The sequence below is a fragment of the Taeniopygia guttata genome, chromosome 3 (assembly GCF_048771995.1).
Source record: "Taeniopygia guttata chromosome 3, bTaeGut7.mat, whole genome shotgun sequence".
Classification (NCBI taxonomy): Eukaryota; Metazoa; Chordata; class Aves; order Passeriformes; family Estrildidae; genus Taeniopygia; species Taeniopygia guttata.
Window position 1 is genome coordinate 56,269,788 of NC_133027.1, and position 22,471 is coordinate 56,292,258.

Here is a 22,471-nt window from a genome sequence, read left to right on the forward strand (position 1 = left end):
AATTCATGTTAGGTTAACTGAGATCATGTGAAGTATGCTTTTAAGGAAAAATATTATGAATAGACAGTCCATCCATGATTAACATTGATATAAAGCATATAATACCCTATTTAGTAAGCCTAATTTTTATTTTCTGTATTTCAATAACTTTTAAATTACCAGCGTGTTTGGGTATGTGTTGTATGTTCTTTTATCTGCTCCTACTTACTAATGGTTCATGTTGATTTTTGGCAGGGGAGGGGAATGGGAACAGAAAATTTGTATAATTTTGATTTAGCAACAACAGAGGTTTGCATAACAGTGTCCAAGTTGTGGTGGTTAAGTATTCATGTTGCAATTGTCATTCTTTTCCCCCAGTCTCTGTGCTAAGGTTAGGTGGATTTTTGGCTTTATTTCCCTGCAGTTATAATTTAGGCCTTCTCAGAAAGAGACAGATAGAAGGAACATTGGCCTCATCACAGTCTGTGATTTATTATATAAGAAGTCCTTGGGACTGCTATTGTCTTAAAAAGTACCAAATAGCTTTGCATTTTAAAATACTAAAGTGAAAAATTCAAAGCAAAAAGTTCTTGGAAATTCAGGATCTTTGTAAAATTCTCCCATCTTTAACAGTCAGGTAGTTTAGGCATCATAAGCAGGTATTTAGCTTCAGTGGTGACAAGAATAAAAAGGCTCTTGCCCATTCCTCTTGAGCTGTGAGTAGTTGCTATTCATGTAAGGAAGTAGCAGACATAATTGGAACCACAGTATAGGGAACCTGATTAAATTGGTTATCTTTTTCTTTAATGAATGGAACTAAAGTTCTGTATGCCAGGAATGCTCTGGAGAGAAAAACCCTGCAGATTTGCATATAGTCTCTGCAGGAGCATCTCTTCTTTGTTGATACAAAGCAAGACAGCTTGTACTAGTAGTTCAGTGAGGTGAACTAGTACTAGTACTAGTGTCACTACTGAGGTGACAGAATTACTTCATTGGAAAATACTTTTTTTTTTTTTTTGACCTAGCAAGTATTCAAAAGTAGCTCCAGTGCTGTACCTCTGCAAGTGAGCTAGGGCCCCAGACCCCTGATGACAAGCAGTGCTAGACTGGTAGTTCATTGTTTGGCTTTTTCAGTTTCTTTAATGTAGTTTGACTGGATATTAGTCTCAGAGCACAATTTCAAGGACTGTTTGCTCCAATTCCCAACAGGCATTTTGAGGAAGGGTATTGCAGGCTTGCCTTCCTCTGTTCTATCCAGCACATCAGTATCTGCATCCTTTGTCATTCCCAGCTGTCCTTGGTTGTGCCCAAGCATGATGCAACAAGCATACTCAATTTCATACTTTAAAACCACCATCACTGGTTATAATCTGTGAGGTGTTTTTTTGTTGGATGCTTTTGTTTGGGTTTTTTTTTTCGTTTTGTTAAAAGCAGCTGCAACTGAAATAACACATAAAATGTGTAGCTGTGTCATGGTGCAGTATGCAGAAAAAAAATTGGGCTAAGTGCTGTATAGTGTAGATATAGCCAATCTTCTGTAGGTGGAGGTAACTTGGAACAGTGTAGGTGATATGCAGTCTGCAGGCTCTCATTTTTATTTAGACATATTTAACAGTGTTTTTTACACTTACTTTACATTTCTGTTTTTGTCCTGCAGGTCATCATGGCATTACAGAGAGTGGACAAAATAGTAGGGATGCTGATGGATGGTCTAAAGCAAATGAACTTGCATAAATGCGTGAACATTATTTTTATATCAGATCATGGTAAATTTGATTTTATAAAACATTCAGAACTTTAGAGAACTATATAAAATAATATTCTGAATTTATACTTTTATGCTTCTGGCAAGGTTAACAAAGCAAGTAATACCTATAAAATATGTTTCATATTATGAAGATGATATGAAAGATAATCACTGTGAGAGATAGACTATTTTATGAGGGGTAAAGAAGTGGAAAACAAGAGAGGAATGAAGTAATTTTCATATTTTATTTCTAATTCCTTTTGTGACTATTACCAGATGATAAAAGAAGTAGAATAAAAAATGTGAACTGTAAACAAATATATTTAATTTGCTTCTATCTTTCAACTGCACTTCACAGCAACAGTTTACAATCTGCTGAGGAACTAAAAATACAAGGCATAGCTTCCTTTCCATTATCAGTTCTCTTATATGTTATTAGAAGGCTGTGAATATGAAACTTGGATTTATATTTCTAGCTTTTCTGTATATCTGGAATTATTTCTATAAGTTATGTATTTAAATAGTTTTTTCTACTTCTTTTCTTGACAAATGAACTATAAACAGGCTTTTATGCAGTACAGAATTGACTTGCAAAACTCATTGCCGCAGGGAATGATGCAAGCCAAATATCTGTACAGGTTTATAAGAATTGCGACATTAATGGCGGATAACCTGACAGGAATTATGTGAAGTAGGAGTTTAAATGCAATAAACTTCTGGGAGAAAAAACAGTCAATAATTCTGTGCTTATTGGTTATTTCTTTAGATATGTACTGAACATTATTAGGTAGGATACTGGGCTGAATTAACAGTAGTAATGGTCTGACCATTACTACTGTTCTTAGGCTCTTAAGAGTTCTTTTCCCTTTAAAGAAGAAAGTTTGTCTCTTTATTAAATTGGAGAGTCTGTCTCAGATGCAGAATTGGCTGATAGTGTTTATCTGTGCCTGGTTTTTTATCTTCTATACATGAGTATTGTGGTCTTCTTGGGTCAGATGCTTTGGGATTGCTGATAAAAAGACCAGAGAAATTACATTTCTGACTTCTACTACTAAAGTTACATGTCTCCTTAGCAAGGTGACTCTACACTGATATTCTCACTTTAAAAGAAAATGTATTTCCTTTTACAGGGATGGAAGTAGGGAGCTGCAGAAAAACAGCATATCTGAACAGCTATCTGGACAATGTTCAAGATTTCATACTTGTACCTGGTCCTGCAGCTCGCCTAAGACCAAATAATGTTCCAGATGAGTATTTCTCTTGTATGTAGTTGCTAAACTAACTTTTGTTATTGGGTTAATATGTTTTTGTTCTTTTCAAATACAAACTTATGATCCACATATTGCATTAGTAAACTTGAGTGAATGCTAACTAGGGACAACCTGGACAACGATGAAGAGGAAATACCAAGTAGTGTGTGCACTTGTGTTTTTAAAGAGCATTTTCAGACTTCCAAGTCTGAAAGTATATTTGAATCCCACATTCAAATACATAGAAACGTGTTATGGGCTGCCTCAGAGTTACCGACTGCAAATGCCTCTTGCCCTGTGAATAGCATTCCTTCACATAACATCGCCTGTACACAAGACAGCCCAAAAATCCTCCCTTCGTGTCTCACCTCATTTCCTAATTTATTAAGTTTGTATAAATTGTTACTATCATTAATATATTTTTGAGTATTATGTTTCTTACAAAAAACTGGCCTAATGACCTGACAGGAATTGAGTAAACTGCAAGTAAACATAAGTAATAAAACTGAGTAAGAATCAATGAATACTTAAAAATTTTATATTCTGATTTGTTAAGCAGTCTTATTTTAGGCAAATATTTAATCCCGGAAATTTTTGGTGCTTTTTAATGTTGACTGCAGGACCTTTCTTCGTATTTCATAGTATGTTTTTTGTGGGTTGGCATTTTTTTCAGTTGAGATTATTGTTCTCTGTGCCCTTTAAAACTTGTAGACCTCAACCCCAGTAACTTTAAGTCCTGTTTACTTCACTTCTTGATGCTATTCTAAACTGTTTTAAATGTTTACTTGGAGAACATGGGAGTCAAATGCAGTTTCAGGTTCTCCCTGGAGAAGTTCAGGAAGAGAAGTGGCGCATCCTTTGAATGTGTGCACTGTTACAATGAAGTAGCATAGCTGTCTTTGTAGCACGGCGTGTATCTGTGCAGGAATTATGAATGGTTCTCTTGCCAGGGTAATCCTTTGGGTACTTGACTCAAGTATTGGATATCAGAGTCAGGACAGAGTAACTGTGAAATGTAGTGGGCCTGTGTTACACAAAATGTCAAACTACATGATGTAATGGTCCCTTTTAGCTTGAGCCTATGCATCTGAAGCTTAGCCAGCTGGTGCTTGGCTTTCTTTCTAAGGATATTTGCTAAACAACACTGCTGACCTGGTAGTTGCATTTGTTTCTTTAGAGGCTCTTTTCTTTAGAGGCTTATTAGCAAAGAAAAATTCACCTTGATTAACACAGCATTTAGTTGCTTTTTTTCTGAAAAATTGTTCTTTGATTATTTTTCTAACTGTGGCTAATATAGTTTAAATGTAAGTATAGTTAACTTTTTACTAATAAAATTAACTAAAGTTTAACTAACATAGTTTAAATTTAAAGCTGTAAATAAGTAATCAAGAGGAAGAGAGGCTGAACTAAAATTTCATAAAAGCACTAGTTTAACAGTTTAGGGATTATCTTGCTCTATATGGTTTTCAATCTGGAAAAATAATTTCTTACACCCAGAAATTTACTGAAACTTATAATTTATATTATGTGGTTGGTATGTTTTCATTTTACATCTGATCTTTTTAAACTTAGGTGACTAATACTTACGTATGATTCTTCCAGTTAATTATGAAGGCATTGTCAGAAACCTCACGGTAAGTGTTGTCTTATCTGTTGCTCTAGCTTAATTTCTGCTGACATTTACAGGTATTTTAGAGCATTAGCTGTTTGCTAGGCAACTTACATGCTATGTGTACTTTGATTCAGTGTCAGGATGAGGGGACATAATCTTATACTGCACCAGGGGAGGTTTAGGTTGAACATCTGGAAGAATTTTTTCTGGTTGACAAAGTGATATTCAGTCGTAGTTGTACTCAGTGATCTCAGAGGTCTTTTTCAACCTAATTGATTTTACATGTGACCTTTGCTTAACAATAGCAACAACAAAAGTAGTTACACACAGGGGAAGGTGAAATTTGAATTAGGTGACATATGGCTATCGAGTTGTGCATTAACTAAAGCTTTGTCTTCATTTCACTATATTGTGTTTTTCTTCCAACTGGAGAGCTTGTGAAGCTGGACCATACTAGCTGAGGGCCACGTCAGTGTAAAGCTCAGTTCTATTTCCAGGACACACGCAGGATTTTCTTGCTCACACCTTTTTGATAAACAGCTTTGAGAGAGGATGTTGAATTTTTTGGGGAGGGTATCAGGGTATGCAGTGTAATGAATTTGCTTTTTTGCTCCATCCCTGGCTTCTGTTCTCATCCCTGCACCATTACCTGTTTGCCTCTCATTTGTGCAGACACTGCTGCTGGTGAGAACAATGTTGTTTGTATAGACGACTTCAGTATTCAGAGATTCCAATATTAGTAGAGATTTTGTTTCGTGGGTATACTTTTTCCTTTTTAAAATCGTGAATGGATCTTGGTTCATAAAAAAGTTTATTTTATGTGTGATCAGTCTAAAATCCTTAAGTGTTTGTTACCTTCTCTATTACAGAGCTGTAGACTTTTTGCATTGGACCATCTCATATCACTTGTGAAAGCATCATGATGTTCATGTCCTAGTGTAATTCTTTATTAATTCTATGCAGTATGATTTGGTTCAATAGAACAGTAGGCAGTAAGGGGAAAAAAAAAGCAAGTTTTGTCCATAATGCAATATTAAATATCTTTTAATAACTATTGAATCTAAATCCAGTCACTATTTGTGATTTAAGTATTCATTCATATGTCTCAGATCTTATGACTCCAAACCCGGTGGAGTTACATTGTTCTTAGTGGAAGTTATTGCAGACCATTTGCAATTTATGTGCTTTGTAAGAACTGTGCATGACATAAAATACGCATTTCACCAAAATTTCCTTATGTTTTAATTTAAACATTTCAGTGCATAAAACCAAACCAGCCTTTCAAAGCTTATATGAAACAACTGCTCCCCAAGCGTTTCCATTATTCCTATAATGACCGAATCGAACCGCTGCACTTTTATTTAGACTCCCAATGGCAGCTTGCTCGGTAAGTTTCAGTTCTCAGTACCCAACTGTACAACACATAATTTACTGTTTTCTGTTCCAAGTGCTTAGAGTTCAGTGATAGCTGTTAGAGTGTGATATTCCTGTTTGTCGTAGCAAAGGGACACTGCAAAGGAACAATGCATGCTTTTTTCTGCAGGTTTTGGTGGCCTGGGGTGGGTTAATTCTAAACTGGCAGCTATTGATATTCTCCCTGCTGGCTATGTAGGTTGTGGCAGGTTAGAAATTAAGGCACTCACTCTCAGATACTTGAGCACATCTTGCCATACTGTAGGAATTTCCTAAATGAGTCCATGAAGCAGAGCAGGTAAATAATTTCTAGGTTAAATCAGTCTTGTCAGTCATTGAACTTACTGAATCCATGGTAGTTAATTACTTTGTGTGTTTTTATTAAAGAATTTGCAAGTTGCAGAACAGTGGTATCTGTTGTAATGGTATTAATTTTGAACACCTCTGTGATACTTCAGGGCTTTCATCATGGAAGAGTTTTTCAGTGCAATTCTTCAGTAAGTCCTGTTGTGTAACAATGTAGATAGACATATGCAAGTTGTGCAAATCAGGTTTGGGTTAATAGAACTGTGTGTTTGCATAGTGTGTATGGACCTAGCACAGGTTGGTTGTTTGTAAGATTCCCATCTAAATGGTCTAAATTAGATTAGTGGTTTTTTTTTTTTTTTAATATTGAGAATATACTTACATAAATTACTGTGAAGTTGTTACTCAAATGACAGTGAACTGAAAAATCTGTTATCCTGAAATGAATTTTGTTTTCATATGTCATGTGCTTTGACTTTAAATGACTCTGATAGACACATGAAAATTCCAAAGGGATAACATTTGCAGAGAAAATTACCATTCTGATTTTAAAGGCTTTCTCCTCCCAAGAACTAGACTTCTCATTCCCTATGGACAATCGTCTAAGTATCTTTAAACAGAGAAGTAAATATGTCATCACTGAATGTACTTTATGCAACTGTGATTTGTGAGTTTTATAAACTGTGTTTTTTTAATAGAAAACCACTTGAGATTAAAAGCTGCAAAGGTGGATTCCATGGCTCAGACAATCACTTCCCCAGTATGCAGGTGAGGTTTAGGCTTATGTTTGCTCTTATTTTTACTTCCTTCAATTTCCAAATGCTGTACTGGCTGGCTATGGATGGGCTTGTTTTGTTTGTTTGTTAGACTGATTTAACATCAGTGGTATTATTCCATCTGCAGTTAAAGAAATAAAACATTTATAGGATTGATACTGTGATGTGCTGGATAACCCACAAAAATAAAGAGAGTCTTGAACTTCTCTTTAATGAGAAATAGGAAGAGATCTAAGGGAAACATGAAATCAGATCCTTGGTTTCGTCTAAATTGGGGAAGTCACTTAACCTATTCTCTGTCTTAGTTTCTGCTCTCAATAAAATGAAAGCAAATATTCTTGATTGCAAAAAGCTGTTTTCAGGATTAAAATCCACAAACCATTGTGAGGTACTTGGAACTATTGCAGTGAATATGTGTAAACACTTTTATAAACAGAAATATGTGTATTACATGGACTTTGTAGGTCTTCTCATAAAACTAGTTTTCAATAATCTTCTCTCTTAAAAGCCTTTTCTTTTTTCGTGTGTTGTAGAATTATATAATGTTGGTATCAAACTGTTTTTTCAAAAAGTCTTAATCTTGTATCAATTTACCCTTTCAGGCTTATATTTCTTCCTTGATTTGACAATGGAATACCTGTTGATAGTGTTTCTAGTACTGAGTTGCAATCAGCAAGCCATATGATGCCAAATGTGTTCCATTTCTCTCTGCTGCAATTTGTGTAAATTCTTTCAGTAGATTGACTCTATTCAAACTTTTTTGCCACACATGGGATTGTCAGTTCATAGCACCCCTAACAAGTCTTAAACCAGATATAATTTATCCTTTCTGTGGCTATCATTATAGCAGCATAGTGGTATTTCATACTCTGTAACCAAAACCAACAGAAAGGAGGTAGCGTGTCCCTGCCTCATCTGGTTCAAATTAGGCTGGTTGAGTACATTATTAGCCTGCAGATTCTAGTATCAACAGTTGCAAAATAATGCCCTGTGTTAGGCTTTAATCTCAAAAAAAGAAGTTAAGACTTGAGTTTTAGCCTCTGTTTTTACCACACAGCTATGAATTCTGAGACAATTGCATTGTTTGCAAAGAGGTTGGAGATTGTGTTGAGGGACGTGCTATACAGTGTAAAACATCCATCACTCATTCAGTATCTTGATTCCACAGATGTGTGCAATCTGTTTATCCTCATTAAAAATAAGCTGAACAACTGACAGAAGTTTTAAAACAATGTTTTCGGCAGCAGTTGAGTTTAAGCATTTGTTGCCCTCGCCTCTTTGTTCATGCAGCAAACCCTGCAGTCTGCAGATGTAACATTTGTGTGGCTGCAGTGTTAAGTAGGTTGGGGAATTGAACCAGAAGGAAAAGAGCTAGCAGGGGAAAAAAAAAAATGGTTTTTGAGCTGGCAACATTCCTGGATCAGGTCCAGTACAGCTTGGGAAGTGGTGCAAGAAGGAAGAACAGCTGCAAACCAGACGTGGAAGCCTACGATCCTACCATTGCCTAAACCACTTAAAGCACAGCTACCAACAGATGTTTTTATAACCCCAAGTCAAATGCTTCCAAATTGTTTACAGGATGTGATGTGTGATGGTTACTTCGGATCAACATTTCCATTAAATATTGTAAAGCATTTAAGAAAATACATTTTAATTTCTTCAAAAGCAGAGAAGAGCAAGAGATGTCATAAATGGCTAAAAGCAACAATGAGGCAGAATTGGGTTTCCTAGTACTCTTCTACTACTTTTAAAAATTATTCTTATAATTCTACTTTTTTTTTAAAAGAAAAACGTGCTTTTGACTTGATACATACTATGTTGGTAAAAAGATTAAGATTCCAAGATTAAGTTCTTGGAAGAAAATGCCCTCTGAGTATAAAGATAATTTTCATTTCAATTTGCCTTAAACAGAATTCCACTATATTGTTCTCTGTAAATCCTAGGCTATCTTTATTGGTTTTGGACCAGGATTCAAGTTTGGTACTGAAGTTGATCCATTTGAAAACATTGAAGTATATAATTTAATGTGTGGTAAGTACAATGGATGGGTGTCAGTTTTGTTCAGTAAAATATAATGTCTTTTGTGCGTTGTAAATCTTCTAATAACAAATTGTTAAGTGTCCTCACAAACTCATCCTTAAGAGTTGCTGCTGATTATCATAAATCAGCTGTTTGTTTTTCTGTTTTTCCTAGTCATCTCTAAATGACTAGGATCTACTGGTCTGGCTACCTTGTATATCTCTTTTCCACTGGTCACACTGGAAAAACTCTGGCTTTTCCAGAGCTGGTGCTTTAACCAACCACTACTAAAAATGGCTGCTTCACAATCTCTCTACCATCATGAAAGGAAGCCTCTTTTCCCTCCTCTTTCAAACACAATGTTACTGTGACTCCTTATTCCTGTGTCTGTTCTTCATTCTGTATTTCCCGGTTTCTCCAAAAGTCTGTCACTAGAGCACTTTCTATTTATTTATTCCCCTTGAGGTCCTCACCTGTTTTCCATTGTTTCCTGCCTACTTCCCTCTCTGGTTGGAATCTATACTGCTTCTGTGAGAAGAAAAGTATACTAAAGATTTTGATCCAGAAAATACTTGAGTACTGCAAATGCTTGAGATTGGTGGCTGTATTCAAGCGACTTGCTCAACCTTGCATGAAGACTGGTACCATACTGGGCACTAGCTAAGGACCTGTGTGGTCCCTTTTAAAGAGGTTACATTGCTTTTCTTTTTGGGTGTTATGAGCAGCAATCAGGGAAGCTTTGACTCATCCATACTTGTAAGCACAATATAAACAGCTGTGTATTGCAATCTTTCTCCTCCTGATAATATCAGTTGAATTCTTTCATAGATTTGCTTGGTGTGAAGCCAGCCCCAAACAATGGAACTCATGGACGCCTAAACCATCTATTAAAGCACCCTGTTTATACCCCCCACCATCCCAAAGAAACAAGTCATCCTTCTGCATGCTCTGTGGTGAGAGAAAGAGCCTTTTCAGTGAGCCTTGGCTGCTCCTGCAGGACAGGGGTAAGCACTGAAATGGTTAGTGGAGACAGAAGTCTGTGCTGTATTTAAAGAGTGAAGCTTTGCATTCTCCACATAGTTTTACAGTTCCTTACTATTGGTTTCAAAATCAACTCTTGCTTGGGGTTAGTGAGAGCTATTCTGTATTTGTGTATTAATTTTCTGCAGATTGCTTATGTTAAGTCACATAAATCAATGAAGAGCCTGGAAAAACCTCACAGAAGCTTGATGGGGAAAGCATTCAATTCTTGCCTTGCCTCAATTATGTTGAAATTATTGTTCTGTGGCTATTGTGTTTGGGCTGTGATTTTCAAGCCTGTAGATTTGCTTGTGTCAAAACCAATTTGTTACTGGAAATTCCCTGTAGTTCCTCTCCAGTACGTGTCAGTGAGTTCTGTGTATGCATAACTTGCAAGACAAAAGTTACATTTAAATGTGGTACCGACTCATAAGGTGCTTTGTAGTATCTCACTGCTTTTCTCTTATAATTATAGGGCTTGCCAATAAGGGATTTTCATCAACGTTTAAATCTTACTGAAACAGAAGGTAAGAATTTCAGATAATTATATAAAATTAAAAAGCTAACAACAACAACAAATTGTTAGTCATCAAACATTTTATGTTTTTAAACTTCTGAGCAACTCTCAAGTAAATGATGTGGAAAATTCTTTTAAATACTTGCTGGAACTATAGTCCTGCCTGGAGAGTTTGTGGATGCCTCAACCCTGGAAGTGTTGAAGGCCATGTTGGATGGAGCTTTGAACAACCTGGTCTAGTGGAAGATGTCTCTGCTCTTGACAGGGTGGTTGAAGCTAGATGGTCTTTTTGGTCTCTTACAGCCCATACCATTCTATGATTCTCATGTTTTTGAATACAGTCTTCCTGAACCATTTGTTCTCAGGTAAATGTGTATCCTTATACGTGTGTCTTTATGGCATATGTGTTATCTGTTACTTTTGACTTCTCTAGTACTGAAGTAATGAGCATTCCAGAATGGGAAGCAAGAGTGTTGTATGGGGACATACCTGATAACAAATCAGTGCAAATAATGATACCCATAATGGCAGCATACTTTTAATGAGGCATGAGGAGTATTTTACATGTTTGTTATGTGGCCTTGAGTTGTTACTTCTTTTACTTATGCTTTATTTCCATTCATTGGACATGCACATGGCATGTTTAAGCTACAGTTTGCAAGGCTGTAGATGTGCTCACGAGTCATAAAACAAAATAAACTATTTTGAGCATGAAACAGGTAAAAATAGTAAAGTAAATAATGAAAACTGTAAGTCAAAATGGAACCTAGTCCCAGCTGTTAATGCCTTAGTGGATGATGTCAAGAAGATTAGGCTGTCAGGAATAGGCTGATAGAGACCTTGCTCTGTGTGTGTGTGTGTGTCCATGAAACTTGGGGGTTTTATGCAAATAAGCTACATTTGGCAACACCCCATTATGGCTCACTATAGTTAAGAACTGGACATAAATGCCAGTTACTGGCAGGGTCCAGTGTTTGCTGCTTATCCAGAGCTAATTCAAGGCTTCTGTTGATTTATGTAGTTTGTCCTGAAATAAAGAGTGGATAGAGCTTTCTTGAATCTTTTCCACTAATGACAGGTCATAATTTTAAAACATGTCCCAGAACCCTTTTAAAGTCTTTCAGTATTGTAATGCTCATGAAAGCAGCAAAATCAAATCCATTTAGAATGACACAATGTGTTTTCTCCAAAGTGGGCCAGGGGTTTTGCTGAAACAGACTCTGAGTACCCTGAGGGCTTTGCTTAACCTGGCTTTGAAGAAACTTGACAAGGCCAGACACAATAACATATTTCAGTTCTCTTTTGTAGAAATAGGAACTTAAGGCTCTAAACCTACATTTTTGAAGCAGTAGGATTTTGTCTTGAATTATCAGTGAGACGTGGTATAGCACTGTTTTAATAGTAATAACTTCATTATTAATTGTATTGATTAAGAACTAATTACATATTAAAGCATTTAACAGATGAAAGTATTCTAGTAACCAGCCTAGAAGTGCCTTAAGACTGTATAGAGTTCATTAGTTAGTTCATTTTCATGTTCTCTCATTGTTTGTCATAACTTGACGGTTTGTAAGCACAAAAAAATATAACTGCATCTTTACTTTTATGAAAAAATATTGTTTTTCCCTCATGGGTGAAGAAATAACTGTCATAATCTTCACTTTTCTTTCATGCTGTGGAATTACTGTAGAAAAACCCGTGCAAATTCATTGCTCAATTTCTTTCCTCATTTAATACATTTGCCTTAAAACTGTAAAATTATTTGTGGATGGTAGGGACGTATTTAATGGAAGATATACTTTGACACCTTCTTTATAATTTTAGTCATGTAATGATTGAAAATACTTGAATTTTCAAAGGCAAAGTAGTGAGTCCTTGCACAGCTGAAAATCCAATCCAGTACTTCACTGTATTGTTTATTTAGATCTCTTTATTTCCTAGTCTTTTAAGTGCATTGTTACATACAACTACGTGGTTTCTACTGAAATAGTAATTTCCAATCACCAGATTGGTTTCTCTCCCATCTAAATGTTACTTAAAAGCAGATCCCACATTTTTAAATTGAAACACAAAGTAAACAAAGACTTTAACTTTCCAACTTAAATTTATCTCCTGTTTCTAGAGGCAAAAGGTTTTGGTTCAAATATAAGGTACATTTGTACATAAGCTACATTTGTATACATTTTGTAGTATAAATTTAAATAATTTCTTTTTACTGGCTTCAAGACTTAATTTATTATCTAGTGTAGAAACTATGCCTTCGATATAATAATGAATTTTTTTTTGTCCCATTTCTGTGACTTCTATTTGCTTGGCAATTGAAAATGAAGGCATCCTTAGGTGTATAAAAGAGGAGGATACTTAACAACCAGTATTAATTGGAAAGCAATAAGCACTATTTCTGTTGCAGTTGAGAAGACAGAGGAACTTAATTTACCCTATGGACGGCCCAGGGTTCTGCAGAAAAAACATAATTACTGCCTCCTTTACCATTACCGCTACGTGAGCGGGTACAGCAGGGACTACAGGATGTCTCTGTGGAGCGCATACACTGTTGGCAGAGATGTAAGTATAAGAAGAGAGATTAGAAGCAACCTTGAAAAGTAAAAATCTAGAGTGCCAGTTATTCCTGAAGGCTTCTTGTGTCTGCTCATGATAAGAGTCACCATGGTGGTGGAGTCACCATCTGCAGAGGTGTTCAGGAAAGGATATGACTTGGCACATAGTGCCATGGTCTAGTTGATGATCAGTCAAAGACTGGACTCAGTTATCTAAGAAGTCTTTTTCCAGCTGAAATGAGTCTGTGATAATATCTCCCAGGGAACTAAGTTGAACCACATAAGATATAAAGTGGAAATTTATGTGAGGTTTGCTATGCTAATAAAGATTGGCTTTGACTCTTCCATTTCTCAGAGTGAAACAGTTTGACTCCAGATCCATCAGGAAGTGAGGAGTCCACCACCATTGGTATAAAACCCCGAGGAGGCTGCACTGATAGCATAGGTCTGCTACAGCAGCCTGTCAGTGCTGTCCTTAAAAACTGGCCTCAGTGTGGGTTTCATAGTCTTAATGTGGCAGGATCCTTTTAAAAAGTAATCTCAGGACCATCTTGAGCTGTACATGCCCTGATATGATCCTTCTCTCAGATTATAATTCTAATTGGGGAAAAAAAGAGATCAGTGGAAATAAAGCTGGTCTTTGTGGTCCTGAACCCTATGCTTAAGATGCGCCAGTGCTCAGAGTAGAGCACTGATCTGATGAATTAAAGTTTCTTCAAGTTGGCCTTTCCCATTCAGAGAAAATTTAGAAGCCAGGTCATGCTTAAGAGGAATTAGGATAGTAGAGAATACTTTTAAATTTAATTATCTGGTATTCATTGGTTTTAAATAATGACTGTTATAATTAAATTTAACTAAACTTTGGCAAGATTTACTTGATCCTAAATGTTTTGAGAGTAGTGGGAATGAAGCAACCAGTTTCTCTAACAAGTGGCCCACACACCCATCTGTCAATTATGTGAGTCTGTCTTTCTGTCAGTAAATCAGGTCTTGAATGGGGACCTCTAGAGTCTCTTTTAGAAGATGCTATGCTTGACTAAAATGCTGCAGTTCTGTTCACTTTATTTCCAAGGTATATAAAGTGGATGGGAGGGCTTGTTTTCCACTGACACAAGAGGAACAATTCTTGCATCTTAGTTAAGCCCTTCACACTCTTAAAGGCAGCTGCAGCTAAATATTTAGAGTTCTACAGTCCCTCATACCAAGAGAATTATTTTAAGTCAGCTTTCACAATGATACTTTCTTCTTGTTCAATAGGACAAATGGGTTTCTTCTACAGGAGCTGCCTCCAACTGTTTACACAAAGATGCTCGTATTTCACAGAATCATAACCAGACCTGTTTGTTTTACAACAATCATCCTTATCTAACTTATGGATTTCTTGCTCCTCCAAGTAAGTACTTTGTCTTCATTTTATAGCATGTCTGATTCACATGATTTGTAATGCAGTAGGTGTAGTCTTTTGTAGGTATTCTTGATACCTAATTAGAATACAAAGCAGTAATTGCTGAATTGTTGCAGTTCACTTTAGCATATGGGAAATGAAAACATTTTAGATGCTTCAGCAGTTGGTGAGTTGTCCAAGGTCACTTAACACTTCCCAGAAGTTTTGACACTTACCATGCTTTTAAAGTGGCATCTCACAGAAGAAACTGGGAGGGACATGTAGACACTGAGTAAAGTCCAGCAAGCTGGTAAAATGCAAATTCAGTCTGTATACATGGATAAATTGTTTATGAACTGTTGCTGACCTGATATGGAAGTATTTTTATTGACTCTACTGTACTGAATATCAAGTAGCAGGTTATTTAAACATCCACATCAAACATATTTTGCAAAGTTTCAAGAGAATCCTATATGTAAGCCTAGATTCTGCAGATAGGGAAAGTTGGCCTGACACTCATGAATTTTATTTCTCTCCCCACAATTCAGAAGCCTGTCCTGATATTTTTAAATCTCATTAAATTTGCCAACTGTATATCTGACAAGTGTAATTGCTGCTGCTACTAAGATTATTTATTTTAGGTGGAATCCGGCAGGTACTGAGAGTCAGCACTTACACCCACATCGGTTTTGGAATATGAAGTTAGATCAGCTCCATTTCAATGTTATTACACTGATCACTAAAAGCATGAAAATGCAAGTTTAAAGTAACAAATCCATGTAATTAATTGCCCTTTTTTTGTTTCAGATTTTATGATAGATGCAAAGAAACCTCACTACGATGCCTTGCTTACCAGCAACATTGTGCCAATGTATCCTGCATTTAAAGGTATTTTATTTTATGTCCATAGTTGAATAGAAGACTGCTGGTATTGTGCTAGCTTCCAACCGTGCAAATGACCCCTGGTTCCCGGGAGAGATGGAACATGAGATGGTTGGCTGAGAGAAAATAAGCATATTCCTGGTGAAAAAGAAGGATAACTGTGGTACTTCTCCTGGAAAAAAAGAGATATCCTGTTTTGTAATGGAATACTGTTCAATTCTTCATTGTAATTTAAAATATTATATAGGTTAGATATGTCAGAACATGGTGCAGTGAATGCTGCTGCCCAGTTGTATGCAACCTTTGTCAACAGCAAACACCTGTAGAATTTATTTTCCTAGCTTATCATCTCTGTCTATACTCCACTGTGTTTCAGTGTTATGGAACTACTTCCATCAACATCTGCTGCCTGAATATGCTGCAGCCAGGAATGGAGTCAATGTAGTCAGTGGTCCTGTGTTTGATTATGACTCTGATGGGCTGTATGATACCCCAGAAAAGTTGAAAAGGTGAGAACCTTTTACATTCTAATCCTTTGTTTCTTTCCTCCAAAACTGATCTGTTAGTAATTACTATCATTCTTAAGAAAGACATGCAAAAGGTCTTAAGCAGAAAAGTAAGTGCAGAAAGCAGAAAGGAGCATGAAGAGAAAAATGCACATTCAAAATGTGTCATCCTAAAACTGAAGGTAGAGTTAAGGAGGAGCTGTTGCATGGGGAATGATATCTACCAGCCTGAAAACTTAGAACATTGCCATTGCCTCTAGGAGAGGACAAGGCAAGGGCTTATCCCTGGTGGCATGGTTGATACTTCCTGAGCTGGCAGTGTCCTACTACAAGTTGTGGGTTACACCAGTTAGCAAAATTGGCTCAAGCTAGCAGGGAGAGAGGTTTCTGGGCTCAGGCTGAACTCTTCACCGCCTCTGGAGTTTTACACATTTTTATGGCAAATCAATTTGTTATACCTCATCAAACTTGTTATTTAGCCTACAAGCCAAACTTGATTTTCAAAAATAATAATCTGTAATTTTCCTTCCAGACCTAAGCTTTCTTTGGAAAAAATAGGTGAATTGATAAAATTGAATATAGCTGAATGCTTAATTTGATCTTTGTGCAAGTATGATTTGGTGGATTTACAGAAAGATCTTTTATATTTCAGATACCCTGGTAATTCAGAAGTTCCAGTTCCAACTCACTTCTTCATTGTGCTGACTAGCTGTAAAAATACTTCTGAAACTCCTCTAGAGTGTGAAGGGTCTCTAGATGCCTTGTCTTTCATTGTACCTCACAGAGAAGACAACAGTGAAAGCTGTGCAGTAAGTAGTCCAGCCCCCATAAACATCTGAAGTCAGGCTGGAGCTTGTCTTGTTGGATATCACTGATTAACTGGTTAAAGCCTGTGAAAATGGTATAGTCTACATGCTCATCTTGAGAGAGAAGACAATATTTTTGCAAATAGAGTTATGTCAAAGTCTGAGAATATGATCAAATGGGAAAAGAGCTAGCAGAGTGGGGTCAGAGTATGCAGAGAGCATCAATGTGATACATACAGAGACTTCTGTAATGCAGCTATTCAGTCAACAGCTGAGAAGGATGAAGAGCTTCTAAGAGGAGTCACCCATACCAAAAGGTCAGTGCTAGGCCAAATGCATTCCCAGGAGAAGACACAGATGTTCCTGAAGAGCACTGGTTGCTTCTAGTTCAGGTACCTTGGCATTGTGGTGAGAAAACACATAACTACACTCCATATACACCAGAAAAAAAGTGTGGAAAGTGGGTAGACTAAACCTGCAGCAAGGAATTAGAGTAATACACAGCTCTCAGAAATATTTTCATCATACTGATAGTAGACAAATGCTGGACCTAACTTGCCATTCCCCATTATCACCATCTGGTGCAGCTACAGGTTTTGTATACTTGAGGAGGTAACAGCAAGAACTAAATTCAGACAAGATTCTAACTATGTATAATCCTTTCAAACTCTGTTTGTTAGATGCTTGCCAAGAGTTATTGATTTCTGCCTTTATAAAACATCAAAATGTCTTTTTTTAGTAGATTAAATGCATCTCAGGAGAAAATAAAAAGTTGTTCAGCCCCTTTATTTTTTCCTTCTCTGTCCCAATAGGATGGCAAGTCTGAGTCCATGTGGGTTGAAGAGAGGATGAAGTTTCATACAGCTCGGATCAGAGATATAGAATTAATTACTGGACTCAGCTTCTATCAAGACAGAAAACAGCCAATATCTGACATTTTACAGTTAAAAACATATTTACCAACTTTTGAGACAGTCTGATTTTTCCTATGGAATGTTGTTATTCATGTCACAACTGATTTGTAAATAGACTTTTTTTAATTAACGAAGCCTTTTTTTAAAAAAAAAATAAGCTGGAACTTTTATTGAGAACTCTTGACCAAATTGCCAGTAGAGAGGAGAGTGGGTGCCATATTTGTATCTCAGGGACTCCTGATGGACTATGCTTGTGACACAGGTTGGCAGCACCTGTCATTCCCACTTGGATGTGGTGGAACCACGTCCGTTATTATGCTAACAGCATTTGGTCATCATAGTCATAGACACGAACACAAATGTTATCTTTGATATCCACTGGAGAGGGAGAATTTTATAAAGCATGGTTTGTGATCAGTATTCTACTTTAAAAATGCAGACAATTAGCAAATACAGTTCTGGGAAAGAACTACATTCTTGGTGACCCTTGAAATCTAAATAACAACACTCTTCTCACTCCAGTTTTCCTTGAAGTGTGAATTGCACCCTGAGCTTTGGGTGTCATAAAGCAATGCAGCGTTATGGTGCAAGAAGCTATACTGGGGTCAGTAGGACTGGTAAAAGCTTCCCCCACAAGGAAGAGACGCCTGGCTACAGGAGTGCCGTGGGCTGGGAAGACTTGGCATGTTGCTGCCCTCTGATGGCTCCAACACCGACAGAGAATTATTTGCACAGTTTGTATGTTGTTCATGCATCCTTAGAACGGGTGGGTGTAGGATGCATCAAGTCACCTGTGAATGAGAAGAAATTATGTCAGGAATATGTCTAAACTCCCAGAAGTAATTATCTTACTTCAAGCTAAACTTATGTTTGATGAAAAATTTTGTTTTATTGAAGTAATGATGTGTTTCTCTGTTTGGTAGGTGTTCTTGTCAGCTGTGGTTTTGAAATCTCATTTTTGAATGCAGATGCTGTCAGAGAGGCAAATTCTGAAGAAGCATGTAATGGCCTTTCTTGGAAACTTTCAGGCTACACAAACAGCTGCTACAGGCACTCAGGAGTGTAGGGACTCCCTCCTTTTCCAGTACACATACTATCACCTTTGTAATTCTCCCACTCACTAAAGCTGATGACCCAAAATTGGCTCTGTTATGTATAAAATTTGGCATAGCCAATTTCACATTTATGGTCGTCTCATTTAAAAAGGAGAAAATATATCACGCACAAGTATGTCAGAAGAATGAAGAGGCTGTAACTGAGCAGAGAGGCATTTGACCTTATAGGTTGACCAGGACATGTTGAAGGCTGGATTCAGAGCCTGCTGAAGTCAGAGGAAGCTTTTCCATTAACTTCAGTTTGAGTGGGCTGAAGTTCTGGGACCATTTTTTCTTTTAACCAAACGTATTTTCTTGATCTTAGGTTACAAGCATGAATTGTTTTTGTTCTCAAGTAGTTTCACTGTGTGAAATCTAAATGTGTTGTAGCAACCTCACATTACGATAGGACTGTGACAGCATTATTCAGTGTAACTGCTTTGTAATTTTGCCTGTGACCAATAAACCCATCAGAAGTACTATGCTGTTTGTGACCCTTTCTGTACCAAATGCTACCAGCTGGTGTGGTTATAGAGCACAATTTCACTTTAGAATGGGAGGATGGGAGTTGCTTCATTTTTTGCTCCATGAATTGAAGATAATTTCTCCAGCTGTAATGTTAATTACATTTATTATTAGGAGAGGAAGGTAGGGAGAAAGATAGTCAAGGTATTAAGGTGTTTTTTTTGTTCTTCTTGTTGTTGTTTTTTTTTTTTTTTTTTTTTACAACTAGTACTGTCTCCTGAATAGAAATAGATATGTTGACATCTTAAGGTGATGCCAGTTTCCATTAACGGGCAGGGCCAGCCTAGCTCCTGGATAAAAATGGAACCAGCGTGTCTTCAAGCATGTAACTTCTGGTTTGACCTTTGATTTTGGAATGGAGAGCAGTTGTGAAAGCTATTATGGTCATCAAGACAGGACAGGAGCTAAGTGGGATTTGGGATGTGTCTTTGCCAGAAATTGACAAGTCAAATTGACAATGAAGAGTTATTCTCATTTAATGTTAATGTAAGTATTTCTGCTGATTTAATTTCTTCTTTGATTTTTAAAGACATTTGTAATCGTGGTGTCAAAGCATATGAATAAATGCTGGTGCTAGTCCTGGTGTCCTGTGGCTAGTGCTATCCCAGGATGACAGACACTTGGTTGTCTTTTTGAAGTCTGATGGGACCCAAGGAGCATTGTACAGTCACCAGCAAACTCCGTTCAGAAAAACTTGACAGCTTTGTCTGCCTGGATGCAAAAGTTTTCTGTTTCAGCTGGCCTATGATATCAGAGCTTGTCCTGGTTCCATGGACAGGGTTAATTTTTGCAGTAGCCAGGAGAGGCATGGCCAGGACCATGAGGTTATTCCACAGCACCTCACACCACACAGGGGGCAGGAGGGAGGTTGGTTCCTTCCTGCTGGCTGGTGGTGGGGAGCACTCGCCTGCAAATCACTAGCCTGTCTTCTGCAGTCTGTTACTAATCTTGTTGTTGTTGTTACTGTTTGTTTTCTTATCTTCTTGTTTCCAGAAAATTGTTCTTATCTCAACCTGCAATCTTTACCTTTTGTGCCGCTAATTCTCCTCTCCATCCTGCTGCAGGGATGAGGGGAGAGAGGAGGGAATTGGGGAATGAGCAAGTGGGCATGTGGTTTGGAGTGTTTCAGTGGGAACACTAAATTGGGGCATACCATTCCTAAACCATGACAGAGTTCCACTAAGCATTTTCAGCAGATAAAGCTGAAAGGTGACATGTGACATGGCTGCCAGTATTACTCAATATAACTGCTTATTTGCTGTGTGTGGCCTTCTTTCAAGTGAAAAAGGTAGAGGAAGAGCAGACTTCAGCTCATTGGTCTGGATGTGCCTAGAAGTGAAACATGTCACAAGACAAGCAGAGTTGTCCCTTGAGAGGTCTTTAGGTGGTACAGACTTGTATCACTGGTTGCTACTGTCAGCAACTGACAGGTAATTTTCTTGACTAATACGTTGTTTTCTTGACTAATATGTTTCTTGCTCTTACTGACCTCAGAATCTACCATGTTTAAAGAAAAGAAAGCAATGTAACTGTGTCTATTTCAGACAGGACTGTTCTTGTAAACCTCTTCTCAACACAGCCTGAATACACTAAACCACTGTGTCCAGCCTAGTGCACAACAGCTGTCTGCTAAAAGCACCTGCCAGAGGCTGCCCTGTGCCATCCGGCGAGTGGGTGGCCTGGGCTCCTGCCTTGCCTTTGAGTAGATTCAAAGTACAAAATTATCCCTTTAAATACAAGGTTATAAACTGTACTCAGCAAGCTGGGAGGAGCTACCCATCTGCTGCATGGGAGGGCACCCACTTTTCCAGGAAAATGAGATTCATGGGGACCAGAAATCAGAGAGAAATATAAAAGGAAGCCTCAATCTGTGACTCTGTGGTTAGGATGCTAATCTAAGAGGCAAAGATCTCATTTCTGACCTCCCTCCTTTTAAAGTCTGCTGCAAAGCTCAAGCTTGTTGCTGAGGAGGTCACCTGTACCAGAGTTGGCCAATGTACCACTCCGGAGTGGACGCTCAGGAATAAGAGTGCTGTGAGGAACTTCTAGTGCTGCAGGGTCACAGGGCAGCTGCTGTAACACTCTGTGCCCACAGCAGCACCACTAATGAGCTCGGGAAACCAGCCCAGGGATCATGGTGAGCTCTATATTCAGCACTTTTACTGCTGGGCTGTGGTAAACTGTTTTTGCTCTTCTGAGGAGTTCAGGGGCAAAGTCAATAAGAGTCCAGCAACCTATTAAAGCACAAGTTGCCAAATATTTGTGTTTGTTTGCCAGCAGCAGCAACATCTCCTACTCACCCTCGCATACCTTGAGGCAATGTCGGGAGGTGTTGGAGCACCATGCTGAGGTGGCTTGTGTACCAGGAATGGTATGTCTACCATAGCTCAGGAACCTCTATATTACAGGAAACCAGTCCAGGTTTGGCATCCTGTGACTCAGACTCCCTGGAAAGGAGTTGAGTCCTTTGCTGAACCACTGTGAGTCACCACACTAGGCTTGAGCCTCAGGAAAGGCTGCTATGGAGACCATGCACAAACTTGGAATAATTATGGAAGCCTGGAAACAGATTTTAGAGGATACCATTGCAAATTATTGTATTCCTCCTCAGCCACAACATGTGTCAAATTTATGTTGCCATTTATTGCATGTTTAGTTCTCTCTATTTTTAGTTTACTGAAATAAAACAAAAATGAGATTAAAGAGTTTTGAGTCACCCCAAAACTCCAGACTGATTTCCTGATCAGAAGACAGCAGAATTTCATTTTGATTATATCCATAGGGCACATGGGCATGGCTGACAGTCATAGAATCAGAATCATTCTGGTTGGATAAGACCTCCAGGATCATCGAGTTAACCGAGCACTGCCAAATCCAACATGAAAGCATATCACTAAGTGCCACATCTACACATCCTCCAAATTATTCCAAGGACAGTAACCACTTCTCTGGGCAGCCTATTCTAGTGCTTCACAAACCTTTCGGTGAGGAAATTTTTCGAATACTCAAAGTAAAACTCCCTGGGTGCAACTTCATGCTTCATGTTTTCCTCTTCTCCTTTCACTTGTTATCTGGGGGGAAAGGCTGACCCCCACGTGGCTACACACTCCTTTCAGGCAGTGTAGAGTGATAAGGTCTCTCCTGAGCCTCCTTTTCTCCAGGT

The 22,471-nt window shown here is 37.8% G+C and overlaps 1 protein-coding gene across 2 annotated transcripts in view; it reads left to right on the forward strand.

Annotated features, from left to right (window-relative positions):
* ENPP1 (ectonucleotide pyrophosphatase/phosphodiesterase 1) overlaps positions 1-19,262 on the forward strand; it is a 49,667-nt gene extending 30,405 nt beyond the window's left edge. For both annotated transcript variants that reach the window (XM_030267939.4, XM_072926901.1), the window contains 14 exons: positions 1,637-1,745; positions 2,857-2,988; positions 4,579-4,610; positions 5,848-5,975; positions 7,006-7,075; positions 9,027-9,114; positions 9,931-10,106; positions 10,598-10,649; positions 13,050-13,204; positions 14,455-14,590; positions 15,389-15,469; positions 15,840-15,972; positions 16,622-16,778; positions 17,588-19,262. In XM_030267939.4, the coding sequence (XP_030123799.4) occupies positions 1,637-1,745; positions 2,857-2,988; positions 4,579-4,610; positions 5,848-5,975; positions 7,006-7,075; positions 9,027-9,114; positions 9,931-10,106; positions 10,598-10,649; positions 13,050-13,204; positions 14,455-14,590; positions 15,389-15,469; positions 15,840-15,972; positions 16,622-16,778; positions 17,588-17,755 (1,617 nt within the window). In that variant the 3' untranslated portion in view covers positions 17,756-19,262. The remainder of the gene's footprint in view (positions 1-1,636; positions 1,746-2,856; positions 2,989-4,578; positions 4,611-5,847; positions 5,976-7,005; positions 7,076-9,026; positions 9,115-9,930; positions 10,107-10,597; positions 10,650-13,049; positions 13,205-14,454; positions 14,591-15,388; positions 15,470-15,839; positions 15,973-16,621; positions 16,779-17,587) is intronic.
* Positions 19,263-22,471: the final 3,209 nt, after the last annotated feature.